General features: G+C 42.7%; 1 protein-coding gene across 1 annotated transcript in view; it reads right to left on the bottom strand.

The window, feature by feature from the left end:
* The window catches only part of ABCA12 (ATP binding cassette subfamily A member 12), an 87,157-nt gene that overhangs the window by 59,049 nt on the left and 14,305 nt on the right, over window positions 1-13,803 (bottom strand). The window contains exons 3-7 of the mRNA XM_065672728.1: window positions 8,239-8,386; window positions 5,676-5,764; window positions 4,144-4,253; window positions 3,262-3,447; window positions 2,301-2,479 (exon numbers count right to left, since the gene is read on the bottom strand). Of these exons, the coding sequence (XP_065528800.1) occupies window positions 2,301-2,479; window positions 3,262-3,447; window positions 4,144-4,253; window positions 5,676-5,764; window positions 8,239-8,386 (712 nt within the window). The remainder of the gene's footprint in view (window positions 1-2,300; window positions 2,480-3,261; window positions 3,448-4,143; window positions 4,254-5,675; window positions 5,765-8,238; window positions 8,387-13,803) is intronic.

Here is a 13,803-nt window from a genome sequence, read left to right as displayed (position 1 = left end):
GATCTCTCTCCTGCCTGAGGTTCTGCAGCTGACACACAAAGAAGCTAGCTGAGCTGATTTCAGTGGCAACTTACAGAGCACCAGGGAACCCTTTTCTCCTCGTTTAACAAAATGTCTCCGTGCAGGTTTCATGGACTTGGTGCTCACCATTTCCATTCTGTAGTTGTGCTTGTTAGTAAGAGTTTTAGAGGGGGAAGAAACTGCAGTTATAAATGACATGTTTAGTTGAGCAATGGCAGAGCCAAGGAGGAGAGAGGCATAGGATTGCCAAAAGTGGATGCATATCATACAGATCAGAAGGTAGCAGACATGCCCAAAGAGGTAGTGGGTGCACCATCCCTGGAGACATTCAAGACCAGGCTGGATGCAGTTCTGGGCAACCTGATCTAATTGAAGGTGTCCCTGCTCATGCAGGAGGGTTGGACTAGATGACCTTTGTCAGACCCTTCCAACCCAAACCGTTCTATGATCCTATCGATGCAAGTGGTGGTGTTGGCCTTTTTTTTCAGCCTTGCAAGGCTTTTACAGACATTTCCTTTAGAGAAAAAGTTCAGCTTACATGTTTATCTGAAAAGCTATCTTAAAGCAACAAACAGGAGCATTTGTGAATTCAGCCTGTAAACCAGGTTTGTGTGTGCAATAAAATGTTCTCCTAAACTTTCTATAGAATTCATGACTTTGAAGTCACTGTTTCACAGCAGTTGGTGTTCATCACGTGATTAATTCCAATGCCACAATAAGCAAAAGTCCTTTTCTTCTGAATCTTCATATCTATACTACAAGAAAATTCCCTGGACAGAATTTTCTTTTAGGAGATCAGTACTACATTAGTAACAGACATGGCCAGACTTGCTAAGATGTGCTTTTGTAAGCATCATTAAACATATTATTTGTGCAATCTCGTTGTAGTAACTCATGAACTTAACACTGCCAGATGCTAGGCATAAAAGCGCTGCACACTTCTGGTGGTGAAATTCTGTGTGTCTCTTTGTTGTGCCTATGATAAACTGTAGCGCAAAGAAGAAAAGCACAGTAAATACTAATTCTTGCTGGGCACTCAGTGCTGGTTCTTCAGGTTTGATTCTGAAAGCCAGTAAATGCAAACAAATGCAATGATCCTGTGACTGAAACAACAGCATGGACAAAACATCTCTGACTAAAATCAAAATTTTTGCCGCACTGGTACTGACTCTTCTAAGGATAAAGACATTAAAACTTACAAATAATTCCCACAATGCAGTATGTCAAATTACCTAAGTATTAAATGCATGGGGCTTTAAGTGCCTTGGCAACATGCCAGTGATGAAAAGTGAGTCCCTCTGTGCCTGGACATAATCAAAGTGGCAAAGTATCTACAACCTCTCTTGGAATCTTTACCCAACTGCTCACGCATCCAAGGAAAAGTCTGAAGACAGGTGCTTGCTGTAACAAGTGGACTATTCAGAATAATTTATAGCAGTGTCAATAACACAGGCAGTAGATGATTTGAGACAGAGACCCCTAATCTCTTGAGTAACTCAAGCCTTCAAGAGATCAGTGAGAGTTTAGCCCAGCTACAGACCAGAAAAGGTATTTAAAGGCTAAGCCCATTTTAGAAGAGTTTTTATTGATCTAGCTGCATACAGCATCAAGTATTTCAGCACAGTTAATTAATGGAGCTAAGCCAGATCTGCTTCATATTGAGAAAGAACATAACTGGTACTTTCTTGTTAAAGTCAAACATATTCAAATCCCTTTAAGCTAAAAACCAGGCTTCCTCTTTTCTCTGCTTTCTTGGGACCCATCTTGAAAGCTCAAACATCAATAAGTCAGGTAATCAATTTAAAAAGAATACAACCAACAAAAAAGAACTTATGACTCCCCTACAAATGCTTGAGGTGTTCCAAAGCAATTTGAATTTGGCAATATGCTTTTCTGGAAAGAAACAGACAGTTGCTTGCTTTAGCAAAACAACTATCCAGACAGAAAGGCTTTTCTTCAACCAAAGGCAGTGGCTGTTATTCACCACCTTTTCTATCTGCACATGGGCATGACAATGTCTGTAAGCAGGCTGGAAGAAACTAAGAGTTCATAGCAAGCTCTCATTTAAAAACTGACACAACAGTCATTGACAATCAAAACACTGCTTACTGTCCATAGAGACCATTAGAGATGCATTCGTATGGAACCTTATCATCCCCCAAATAAATGATGCTTTCAAGCCAACGCCCTTTCTTCAAGATGAGAGGTGGTGTCCTTACAGTTCAATCCACAAACCCTCCAACTTCCAGTGCTTCTCCTGGCATTTTCTGTATTTTTACCTGCTTGGGTTCTGAAGAAAATCAATTATGTCTTGCAGTTGCATGGTGCCCTGAAACACATCTGGGGCCAGCAAAAGAAGGTGCCACAGGGAGGCATCATTCTGCACTTGGGAGATGAGGTTTAGAAATGAGACCATTTCATTGACGAATGCTGCCTGGTACTGTGGGTTGTGTTGCACCTTAACAAATAACAATGCAAGGAATTATTTAAGAACAAGAATCTTTTCTGCCAGTGGGTCTTTTTATGCTTTTCAGCTTGCACTGCACTTGCATGCAACTCTACAAAACAATACATTCAAAGGGCTGTAGTGACAGGCAACAACTAGGTGACTGTGCTTTACCTTCACATGCATGACTGTACAATAAATTCTCTGTTTAGACAAGCCCTATAATTCACAATGTTCCAAACAGCCCAAAGACTAGGAATACAGAAAAAATTAATATCAATCCTCACCCTGGCAAAAAAGAAGGTATTACCTTTAAAGGATTCATTTGCTTTAATTATATACCTTTCCCAAAGACAAGCACTGCTTCAGTCATGAATTGTTGGACCAGATGCAGTGGTTACTGGATGAAGTTATACAGCCGAGGTAATACACAAATTAAATTTATTGCCTGCCCTAGCTTTAAATATTCTTATTTACTCCACATCTTCACTCTGTTCTATCCACCTATCACTGCAGCAGGGCAAATAAGGAGAAACAACATCTAGGCATGGTGAGAACCTTTAATAGCCACTAGCTGACAGCTAGGTGTCCTTGCCGGCCTGATCTGTGTACTCAATTCCAAGGTCTTTGGGCTAATTCCATTTGCAAGGATTAGCTCAGCCTCATCATGCACTTTGGTATAGAGATGAGCAATTCCTACCAGCTGGGGTCACATTCTATCTCCCAAACACTGCAATAATGTGTGTGAACTAACAAAGCTACCAGCTGCAGATATTAGGAAAGGACCCACCTACCTCAGAGAGCTGACTTCTGAACTCTTGGGTAAATGACTCTAAAAGTGATAGGTCAGTAAAGCAGAATGTCTGGTGCATATTGGCTACCATCTTCTCTTCAGCAAGATCAGGATGTGTTACATATCGTGACAACACCTCACACAGAATGACTTTGAGATTTGCTGCAGTTGAATATCGGGTCTGGCTCTAAAAATAAGATGTCATGTTAAAGGTGGTTTCAAAGCAATACTCCGGGACAGTTTTAAACACAGTGATGAGACTTTAAGTAGTAGTACTGACATAGAAAAGGCATTGTCATTACAAGCACACACACACAGAGAATACTAACAGTTGAACAGAGAAATGTGTCTACAAATATTTGTAAGCCTTAATACAAAAACATAAGCATGCTAGTGCCCATTACACGGTACCAAGTTTCTGTTAAAAAGAGTTGTTCTTATAGATAGTCAACACCTACATAGTAAACACACAGTGCCTCTGATGCCACTCCAGGAGTATTGTGGGTAAATAACGAATTGAATGTCAAAGCCTGTAACATTGTATCTTTAATTTTATGTGAAAGAAAACACACTCTAAACACCCTAACTCACACAAGTTTTGAGCAAAATATCTCAGGGTATTGTGTGTGACTGTTTGGTAATTCATGCTATTACGTCCCATGGTGTCTGGTTTATCTGGTTTCTGCTTAGAGGTTAATAAATTTACCACAAAGCTTAAAATCTACCCACAATAACTGTCTTCCTTTTCCCAGAATAAAGTTAATTCATATAATAGGGGAGATCTGAAAGCAATGAAGGCTGTATGTTGGTACTTTGAGCTTCTAACTCTTTAAATAAGATACATAAATGTTCACATTCAGCATTTATGCAAATCCAGACTTACCTTCCCAAAACTGAGGATTTTGTTGAATGTGTTGATGCCGGAAGTCAAGTTGGATGGTAATGAAGTATTCTGAAAGGCTTTCTCGCCACGAGATACCAAATCCCTAAATGCTGCAACAACAGTTTGAAACACTATATTTTACTTAATGTTTTTTAACCTCTTTGCCACATCAAACCATGAGACAAGATAGCCAACAACAGCTTTGGGCAGGCCATCATTATTCGTCTGTTCCCAATGGTACAGCCAATGGCATCCTGTAATTACTTAAGTTTTTTTCCTGACGTAATTAAACCCTGGATTACACTATTTCCTTATGTAACTTCTAAAAATTAAATGCATTTAACTATGTGCTTACAGTTCAACATTAATCCCCACCTTTTTTCTCCAGTTCTGCAGCTCCCCTGTGCAGGAAGAGACATAGGTAAGCCTTCCAAGGAAGCCTATATCAACTCAAGCAAATAGCCCTGTAAGGAAGAACTCTCCGGGTGCCTTTGGCACCAGTGTGTGGTACTGGTTATTCAGAAACAGCTCTGACACAGATTTGGAGCACTGCTGCCTGCTCTACACAGAGGCACACTGCCAGGTCTCCAGCTGACACACACCAAAGCCAACACTTGCACAGAGCTGCACTCTCAAAACCACACAGCTCACAGAAATGAAAGGAGCTATGCCATTTTACACCAGCAGAGGCTATCACCTGTGATCTTTATCTTATTTTTCAAAAGTAAGATGTAGAACTGAGCTCCTCCCTGACCATCTGTGGCCAGCAAAATGAGCTGCTAGTTCCCATCACTGTTCTTTGATCATTGTTTTTGGCCCCACACTTCTGCATTCGGTGCCCCTTGTGTTCTGCCTCTTTCTGCCTGTACACCAAAGAGCAAGTGCACTGGCAGGAATGCTAATTGGAACTGTGAATGGCTGGGGCAAAACAGTCACAGAATGTAAAGCTGTAATCATTCATTTGGTCGTGAGCTCCCTAGAGAAAGGACTATCCATCATGGTGGCTTGAGGACAGTGGTAGCCATTACCATCAATAATTAATAATTGTAATGATTTTATGGAAAATTTAAGTCTGAGAGTTCCTTTAGGGAAGAAAATCACATCAAAGGAGTGCATCACCAGCAATAAATATCTGCTGGGGCACAGAAGACAACTTATTTGCTGGGTAAGTGTGAATAAGAAATGCATTTGAAAACAAATCGTAGGCTGTTTATGGACAATTTGTGGGCAGTAAAAGGGCAATATTCCATAAATAGCCAGGTCTTTCATTAATGTCCAAACAGTCTGTGAGCTCACATTGCTCCTGGGAAGTGCAGAAATTTAACCCTGGTTTCTTAGCCAAATTCTGAAAGTTTTCTAGTTACTTGCACTTATTCCCAAGAATTTACACTAATGTCATGGCCATGGTCATATGCCTGTAGAGAACATATAAATAATTTTAGCAGTGCTCTAAGAATTGCATCTCTGTCCAGACAGCTTCAAAAGATCAACCTTAAAAAGACCAGAACTTTACAACGCAACAAATAACCTACCCAGTGAAGCGTTCCTGCTTTTAGGGACCTCTGCTCTCCGTGGTGATGAATGGTTGTTTTTGGCTGCACTGGATGAGCTCCTTCGCTTACTGGGGAGGAAGAAAAGAAAATAAGACACCTGTAACAACTCATAGAGTTTCTTATGATCAAGCTGATATTTAACTACTGCATGACTTAGAATGGGTCTATAGCTGGATTTCATGGGAGGTGTGTTGAAATCTGGGTTGTCCAAAAGCCTGGCTCCTTCTAGAAACCTGGCATGTATTTTGGTGAACTCTCTCAGACACAAAACAGGAAGAGACCACATTCATGCCTACTCTGCAGGAACACCAAGGACATACATGGCTTAACGTATGCATTTGGTCTCATCTTAAATTCCCACTTCTGGAAAGAAGGCTTCCTTGTATCAATTCCTGTTCTGTCCTTCACCAACATACGCTCAGAAGAAGAAACAGTGCAGAACTTCATGACACTCAGACTGAGCAAAGAGTCCTTGATAGCAGCTGGAACAACTCCCCTAATAAGAAATCCTTGAAGACAACAGGACCTTATTTCCCCCTTCCCAAATATTTCGCTACAGAGGAAAAGAAAGGGTGGGAGATATTGGTGTTGAGCTCAGGTTTTGTACCTAGTTCCCTTTTATTAAGGGCTTCTAAGGAACAGAATCAAAGATAAGAACCTTGCCATTTTCTCTACTGGCCACTGGTACAACACAGATTTAGGGCAAAGTATAAAACATTTTAATACGAGCTTCAGTGTGAGTTGCACAATGGGAGGGGAAAAAACAGTCTGGATTAGCTGAATATTACAAACTGGAATATTACATAATAATGCAACCAGACAGTGAAGGATCACTGCTCAAATACTTTGCCTTTGTGACAAACTCACCCATGGTTTTATATTCTAAGCTGTACTTTCTGTCCTGCTAGTTTTGCTGTAGCTACTTAATAGTTGATGATTTTTTCTTGTAGAATACAGTGTATTTCTAAGGCTAACATTGACCACACAAGGGTAGGTATACACACATAGCTGTATGACACTTCACAAAGCCAACTACTAGCATCAATAGTGGTCAAGATGCTTATTAATGACTCATGTGACTTGAACTACCGTTTAGCCAAATCCTTTGATTTTCAGTTGGCAGGAAAAAACAGTTATTTCCTAAACCGCTATACAGAAACCAAAAACAGAAAGCAAGAAAGGTTTATAGCTATTGAAACCCACAGAAAATCTCGAGCTTTGGCACTAGAAGTTCCCATTTCTTAATTTCAATACCCCAAATGAACCATTGTTTAACCTCCCCAGGGAAAAACAATTGCAATGAGGAAACGAGGGAAGAGCTGTGAATCCAGGCATCCAGTCTCTACGTGGCTCTTTGCTCCTCTGCTGTGTAACCTTGAATTTAATTAGGATTCACCTCCAGTCATCTATATATTTAGTCATCTAGATTCTTTCTAACCAATGGAGACATTCTGACCATTGACTTGACCCAGAAAATGCCAGTCCTCTGCACTAAAGAGGACCCTTAAGAAGCAACCCACCCCAAGATACCCCACCCTTTTTATTGGGCTGTCTGGTGGAAGGTATGGGACCTACTTTAGCTCTTCAGACTCTCAAGCTCTGGCCAAGGGAGGTTTTGAGGCTCTGACATAGCCACTATTGAGCAGCCTCTCACCTGAAAACAAAGATGAGCAACCAGGGACCTTGTATGCAAAATGCCTAGATTGTCAGCTCTGGATGAACAACCAGGACTCAGAGTGGCATATTCCCCAGGCGTGTGTCAGAACCAGGCAGCAAAGATGTACAAACAACCCTGGCTGGCATGTATCAAAGCATATGCTACTTGGCTTCAACTGAAACATCAATGAAATCAAAATGCCTCCACTGAACACTTCAATAAACTGACATTCCAACAAAGCATGGCCAGCCAGCTCCATGCTGCAAATCTACATGCTTTTGTGGGCAAAAACTTCTTCATTTTCATCTGTTTCCCAATAGGTTTGATGGCTTACAGAGAGGACACCAGACTGAGTCTGGCTGGCACCTGGAGAATCTACTGAAAGAGCAGTCTCTCCAGAGAAAATGTACCTCGAACTAGAGCTGTTCGGAAACATTTGCCATTTCCACCCAAAGTATTGGACACAGTGATGGACACAGTGGCAGACCAGCAGGCTGGGCTCTCTTGGTACAGGCCTCATCCACTCACACCCTGAAGGACCTGAGCCACAACCATGCCACAAAAAAAGTTTATTTGCTCTAATCTGGGTGATCAGAAGCATTTTTCCTCTCAGGGAGTAAAATTCTACTACCAAGCCTGGATCAATTGACACATTCCTGATAGCTGTCCCCTGTATGAAGATTTCTAAAGTGTCCTGTGTTGAAGCCTTTATTCTCATTTCTAAGTGTTCAGATATCTGAGACTATATCTGTGTTATAGCAGGTATCTGAGATCTCTCTGTTATGGACACACCAGCACATACAGACATCGATGGCTATTCCCTCCACCTCAAAGCAAGTTTTGCTTTACAGCTTGAAACACCCAGATATATTTAGATTCCCTTACAGTCTGAGAGATGGTATGTCATTAAGTCTTGGCAGTAGATCTTCTGGTATGTATGGTGTGCCTTTACATCTGGCATCTGAATCACACAGCACGGTTTGCAGGAATGGGAAGAAGCCTGCACTAGGAAGGTTTCGAGGTGCAAGATAACCTAGAAGAAGGAGGATAAAGAAAATGCCATTATTATGATGAGAACATGCATATTTTTTGACATGTGTTTCTATTAGTATGTGTTATTTTCTCTTCCTAAACCATAGACTGATTCTCAGTTTCAGTGGGGCTCTTTCACTCCACCCTGGCAGCACTATCTGCCAAATCCCAATAGAAACACTTCCTCAATGCTGACAAAGCATGAAAGGCTTTTATTTTTTAACAAGAAAAAGAGTCAAGCTATTTGTAAGATACCTGTTGGTCCTGAAGCAACTGCAGATTTCCCCCTCCACTCCAAAAATGCACGAAACAGGCCAGAAATGACAAAAACACCCTATGTTTATTATATCCTAATTCTGCCTTTAAAAACTAAAATAAAAGCAGGCATACACCCAAAGTAACCTGAAGCATCCATAAGAGCGTGTTCTCCAAGTCCTGATTGGACCAGTTTCAAGCCAGGCTGCTAAGAGGGCTCTGTCTCAGCTTTTACCACAGGAAGGAGCAAAGGATCCAGCACCAGAAAGCCTCCTTTGCTTTTTGTGCAGACCTGTCCAGTGAAGGGAGTGGAGCAATCTATCACCATCACCCCTTCTGTGTCTCCTGCCATCTCAGAGCAGCTCCTGTACCATCTGCTTGGTGACCTGTGCTGCTGGCAGCCAGCACTGTGGGGCAAGATGTATGTCCCTGTCTCCCATTTCTGCAAACACAGAGTGGACCTGAGTAATTAGCAACTTTAGTAGTTTATGTGCCACTTGCCCCATGCTGCTCACTGCCAGCCCGCAGAGTTCACCAGCTGCTTCTCCTCTCAGTGACAAACACCCTAATAAATCTCAAACCTCTTCTGCTGGATCACAGGAACATATTATTTAAAATAATCATTTGGAAAATTACCTGGCAAAGGACATTGCTATCATTTCTACTATGGAAAGGAGCCAGATATACAAAAGGCCCACAGGCAGGCTTTTGGTAATTGATTACCTTACTCTTTAGTCTCGAAACATGACCTGGCACAGCTTTGTCTCTAACCCCTCCAACAAAGACACCATACTACATTTGTACTACATCTATTAGTGCTAGCAGTGCTCAAACAAGAAATGTTCCCAAAGGGGATGGCAGTGCCAGATCAGGATACGACTGTTGTTCTCCTTGAAGGAGACTTGCCTTTCCTGAGCTTTCCTCAGCACAGCTGGTCAAAGCCCATGAGTGTGCATTGCATTTTTGAATCAGAATGTGAAAGCTCATGGTTTAGCACACGAGTTCCCACTACTTCAGGCCAGAGAGTGATGGGCACAGAGCACTGCTGAGAGCTAAAGAGTCAAAGGCACCCATTTTGAGTGGTGTTGTGATCCTCTTGGATGCCTCAGCAGAGAAATGCCCTAGAAAATGAAGGGAGATACCCTGCCAGAGGAGAAAGCTGCCTGCAGCGGGAAGCTCCCCCAGCACTCACTGCAACCCCCAGGCCACCAGAAGTTCCACAGCCGGCTGAGCCAGCTCCTGGTAATCACAGAGCACCAAGGAGAGCAAAAAGTCTTTCTTATCCTTACAGGCAGGCAGTCCTTTAGGTGTTGGGGCCAAAGGACAAAACACACCATTATACAGGTTTTGAAGTGTAATTAATCTGCTACCCACAAGGAAAACTTTAGAGTAGGGCACTTTAATCTGGAAGCATCCTTGTGGGAACATCCCTGCCATGTCTGGGATATCCTGCCCTTCGAGATCACCAATTGCAACCCTGCAAAATGGCTTTTTTCCCTCTCATCTTCCTTCTGATCTCCTGCACCCTCACTCCCATGCAGGAAATGGACTTACTCGACAGTTAAAAAATGCACAACAGACCTCACTTTATCAGTGTCCCTACCAAAATGAAGCTTCAAAGCCATGAGGTTCAGGATAGAGAGCATAACCATGATACAGAAGCCAAGAGGGAACAGCTATACCCTCCACTGCCATCCACACATAATCATAGAATCACAGAATGGCTTGGATTGGAAAGGACCTTAAGATCATCCACTTCCAACCCCCTGCCATGGGCAGGGACACCTCACACTAGAATATGTTGCCCAAGGCTCTGTCCAACCTGGTTTTCAACACTGGAGCATTTACCACTTCTTTTGGCAGCCTGTGCAAGCGCCTCACCACCATCACAGTAAAGAACATCTACAAATGATGACCAGGGCCAGGATCTAAGCCCACGTCTCTCAGTAGACTTGGAGCAGCTAAAGCTGTATAACTCCTAGCTGGATGGCAGAGTGGGGAATGAAAGGATGGGGCTGGGAGCTTGGAGAGCACTGGTCTTCTTTGGAGCAATGTGAGATGTTTAGAGGCAATTACAAAAGAGAACCTGACGAATCCAGAGGAAGACACTTTCTTGAGATATATGTAGTAATAAAAAAATTTAAAATTGGACCTAAAGGTGGTATACTTTGACCAGAATGGACAATTAAACAATCAGTTGCTGTACCATGAGCAACTGATGCTTGCAATATGCTTGTTCTTACGTACAGCATAAGAACACAGTGATGGTATCAGTTCTTTCTTAGCTTTTTATTTTGGAACATCAGCCTGAAATTAAAGAGACAGGAATTCATGACCTAAAGTTTGGAAGTGCTGCTACTCATGGTGGTGGCATGATGCCTGTAAAGACACCATTGGCCCGATGTGATTGAGGTATTCAGGGAGGCTTTGCCCACTCACATCAGATGTTGAGCAGTTTGCTGGCACCTGGGGTACAACCATGGGGTCTGATGCATCACTGAATCACTGCAGGCATGAACCAGTGTAACCCCATGATGTTCTTGGCAATGCAGAGGGGACTTTTCTGGAAGAGACCTGGACTCTGACTGAAGTTAGAGAATTAAGGAGGTTTTTCAAGACAGATCATGACACAGAAAAATCTGAAATGTCTCAGTTGAACACCTATTTGCTGTAAGCTAGTCCTATGCTGGTTCTTAACCCTGAGTATCAGCACAAGCACGCTCCGGGTAAAGCACTTATATAACACACAGGATGCACCATGATGAAATTGATTGTTGTTACGTTAGCTCTGCTGCCTACATGGTGGAAACCTCCACTGACTCCAAATAGAGTTTAAACACCTTGTTCAGATCAGGCACCCTTTCCACAGGACACACTCTGCTGGGAGATGAATTCCACCCCTGCTTTCTCATGTGGCAGCTGGTTATGCTGAAGGGGCCATACCGTGCACACTGTGCTCTTCACACACTGGCTGCAGAGAATCAAGAACAGGGTGGCCAGACTGGTGTAACAGGTCTATCACTCCCAGGTGACAAGCAGTCAACCTCACCACCATTAGAGCCACCAAGTACTTGTCTCCCTGTTCATACTGCCTTGAAAAATCATAGAATTATAGAATCAAAGAGGTTGGAAATGGCCTTTAAGATCATCAAGTCCAACCTTTACCCCAGCACTCCCAAGGCCACCACTAAATCATGTCACTTTGGGCCTCGTCTACATGGTTTGTGAACACTTCCAGGGACAGTGACTCCAGCACTGCCTTGGGCAGCCTGTTCCAATGCCTAACTACCAATTTTGGGAATAAATTGTTCCTAATATCCAGTCTAAACCTTCCCTGGCGCAGTTTGAGGTTGTTTCCTCTTGTTTTATCACTCAATACTTGGGAGAAGAGATCAGCCAGCTCCTGGCTCCATCCTCCTTTCAGGTAATTGTAGAAAGCAGTAAGGTCCCTCCTGAACTTCTCCAGACTAAACAACCCCTGTTCCCTCAGTCATTCCTCATAGAACTGTGCTCTAAGCCCTTCCTGTCCTTCAAGGGCCACAAAGGCCAACAACTTTAATAGAAGCTGAGCAGCACAGCCACAGTAAGCTCAGCTTCTGACCATGCTGCCTTTGTCCAGCGTGCCTAAGATCAGAGCAGCCATAGCGTAAGGCACTGTGCATTAAGCATGGCTGATTCAGGAGCCCAAGACACAGACAAACATGGTATAGCCTCAGAGTTCTTTCTTGTAACTCCCTCTCATTCTGCAAAGGAAGGAATTTACTGATGAGAAGGTGAGTCAAGAGATTAACGTGCTCCCTGCTCCATCTTTCCAACCTCCATCCACTTGCTTGCGGTAAGGAGATGTGACTCCACAAAGCCACACAGGCTGCTCTGCCCACACATGTAAATTCATTGCCTGTGCCAGCCTCATACACCACTGCATAGACAGCCAGGGAGGAACTTGGCTCCTGACTCCCTGCAGTGCTTTAGGAAACACTTGCAAGTACCTGTCCCTCCCTTGGCTGGGATTTATCCAGCACGTCAGCTGCATTTAGTACACAACATGAGCACTAGCTATGAAACATTACTGAAGGGAAGTTGCAAAAGCTCCTCAAATTTTAAAGGACAGGAGTTGATGGGCATAGGTTCACAATCTGAAACAGAACATCACCATTACTGGCTTTTGTGGTATTTCTACTTTTGGGAATCCCTTCAGCCTCCTACATGCTGCAGAAGACAGGAGGATAGGATTCCTATCCAAGGAATACAGATCTACATAGACCTATAGTCCCCATCTTTATGATCCTACATCACATGATAGAGCAGATTCACAACACAACATAATTTGTCATTCTCCCCACTGCCTTTAGCTTTAAACCTCTGAATTTCCTAAAACTACAATTACCTCTGGAGGGTCCCACTACACTGCCTATGAGCCCACAGGGAGAAATCACTGCACCCACAGCTGCCCCATGTCTGAGAGATCACCCCAGCATATTTCTGGTCAAATTGACTTGCCTGCAACCAAAATCTGAGCCCAGATCTGTATTCTGTTAGTAAAGGCTGACTCCTGCTTTTGCCAGCAGCAGAATCACAAGTGCAGAGGCTTTTGCTATCCCCTCTCACTGAGAGCTTTGATTTTCTATCACCATGGAAAGAAGGACACTGAACCTAAAGAAAACAAGACAGGAATCCCAAAGGGCAGAAGAGGCCAAGGGTTTAGAGCTGCCAAGGGCTGGTTCTCCATGCTCAAGTATCATCTAGCCAGGCCAACCACATCTCCAAGAGCTGAGAAGAGCAAAGACATGCAGAGCAGTCTTAATAAACATGAGATACTTATAATACATGCATGCCACTGGAAATCCTGGCATTTCCACATTTGCTTCCATTCCAAATAAAATGAAGGAAACTATCTTACTTTCCTGAATATTGTAAATTACAACATACTTCCCTTAAACATAAGCAAAACATCTTTCCTTCAAGTAAAGGTGCTTGGTAGAATAACAATGAAAAATGTCAGGGTAATAATAAATGTCACATAAGAAAGATGAAAATTACTATTTCACTACAATCAATAAGATTAATTGAAATTGACTGAAGTGTTTCCATCTAACTGGACAATGTTCTATGTTGCCACATTGATTTTGCTGCTTTCATTGCAGAGATTTCAGGCATTTGCAT

The sequence above is a fragment of the Lathamus discolor genome, chromosome 3 (genome assembly GCF_037157495.1).
Source record: "Lathamus discolor isolate bLatDis1 chromosome 3, bLatDis1.hap1, whole genome shotgun sequence".
NCBI classification, from domain to species: domain Eukaryota; kingdom Metazoa; phylum Chordata; class Aves; order Psittaciformes; family Psittacidae; genus Lathamus; species Lathamus discolor.
The sequence above is the reverse complement of the archived record's forward strand: the minus strand, read 5'-3'. Positions and strand labels throughout refer to the sequence as shown.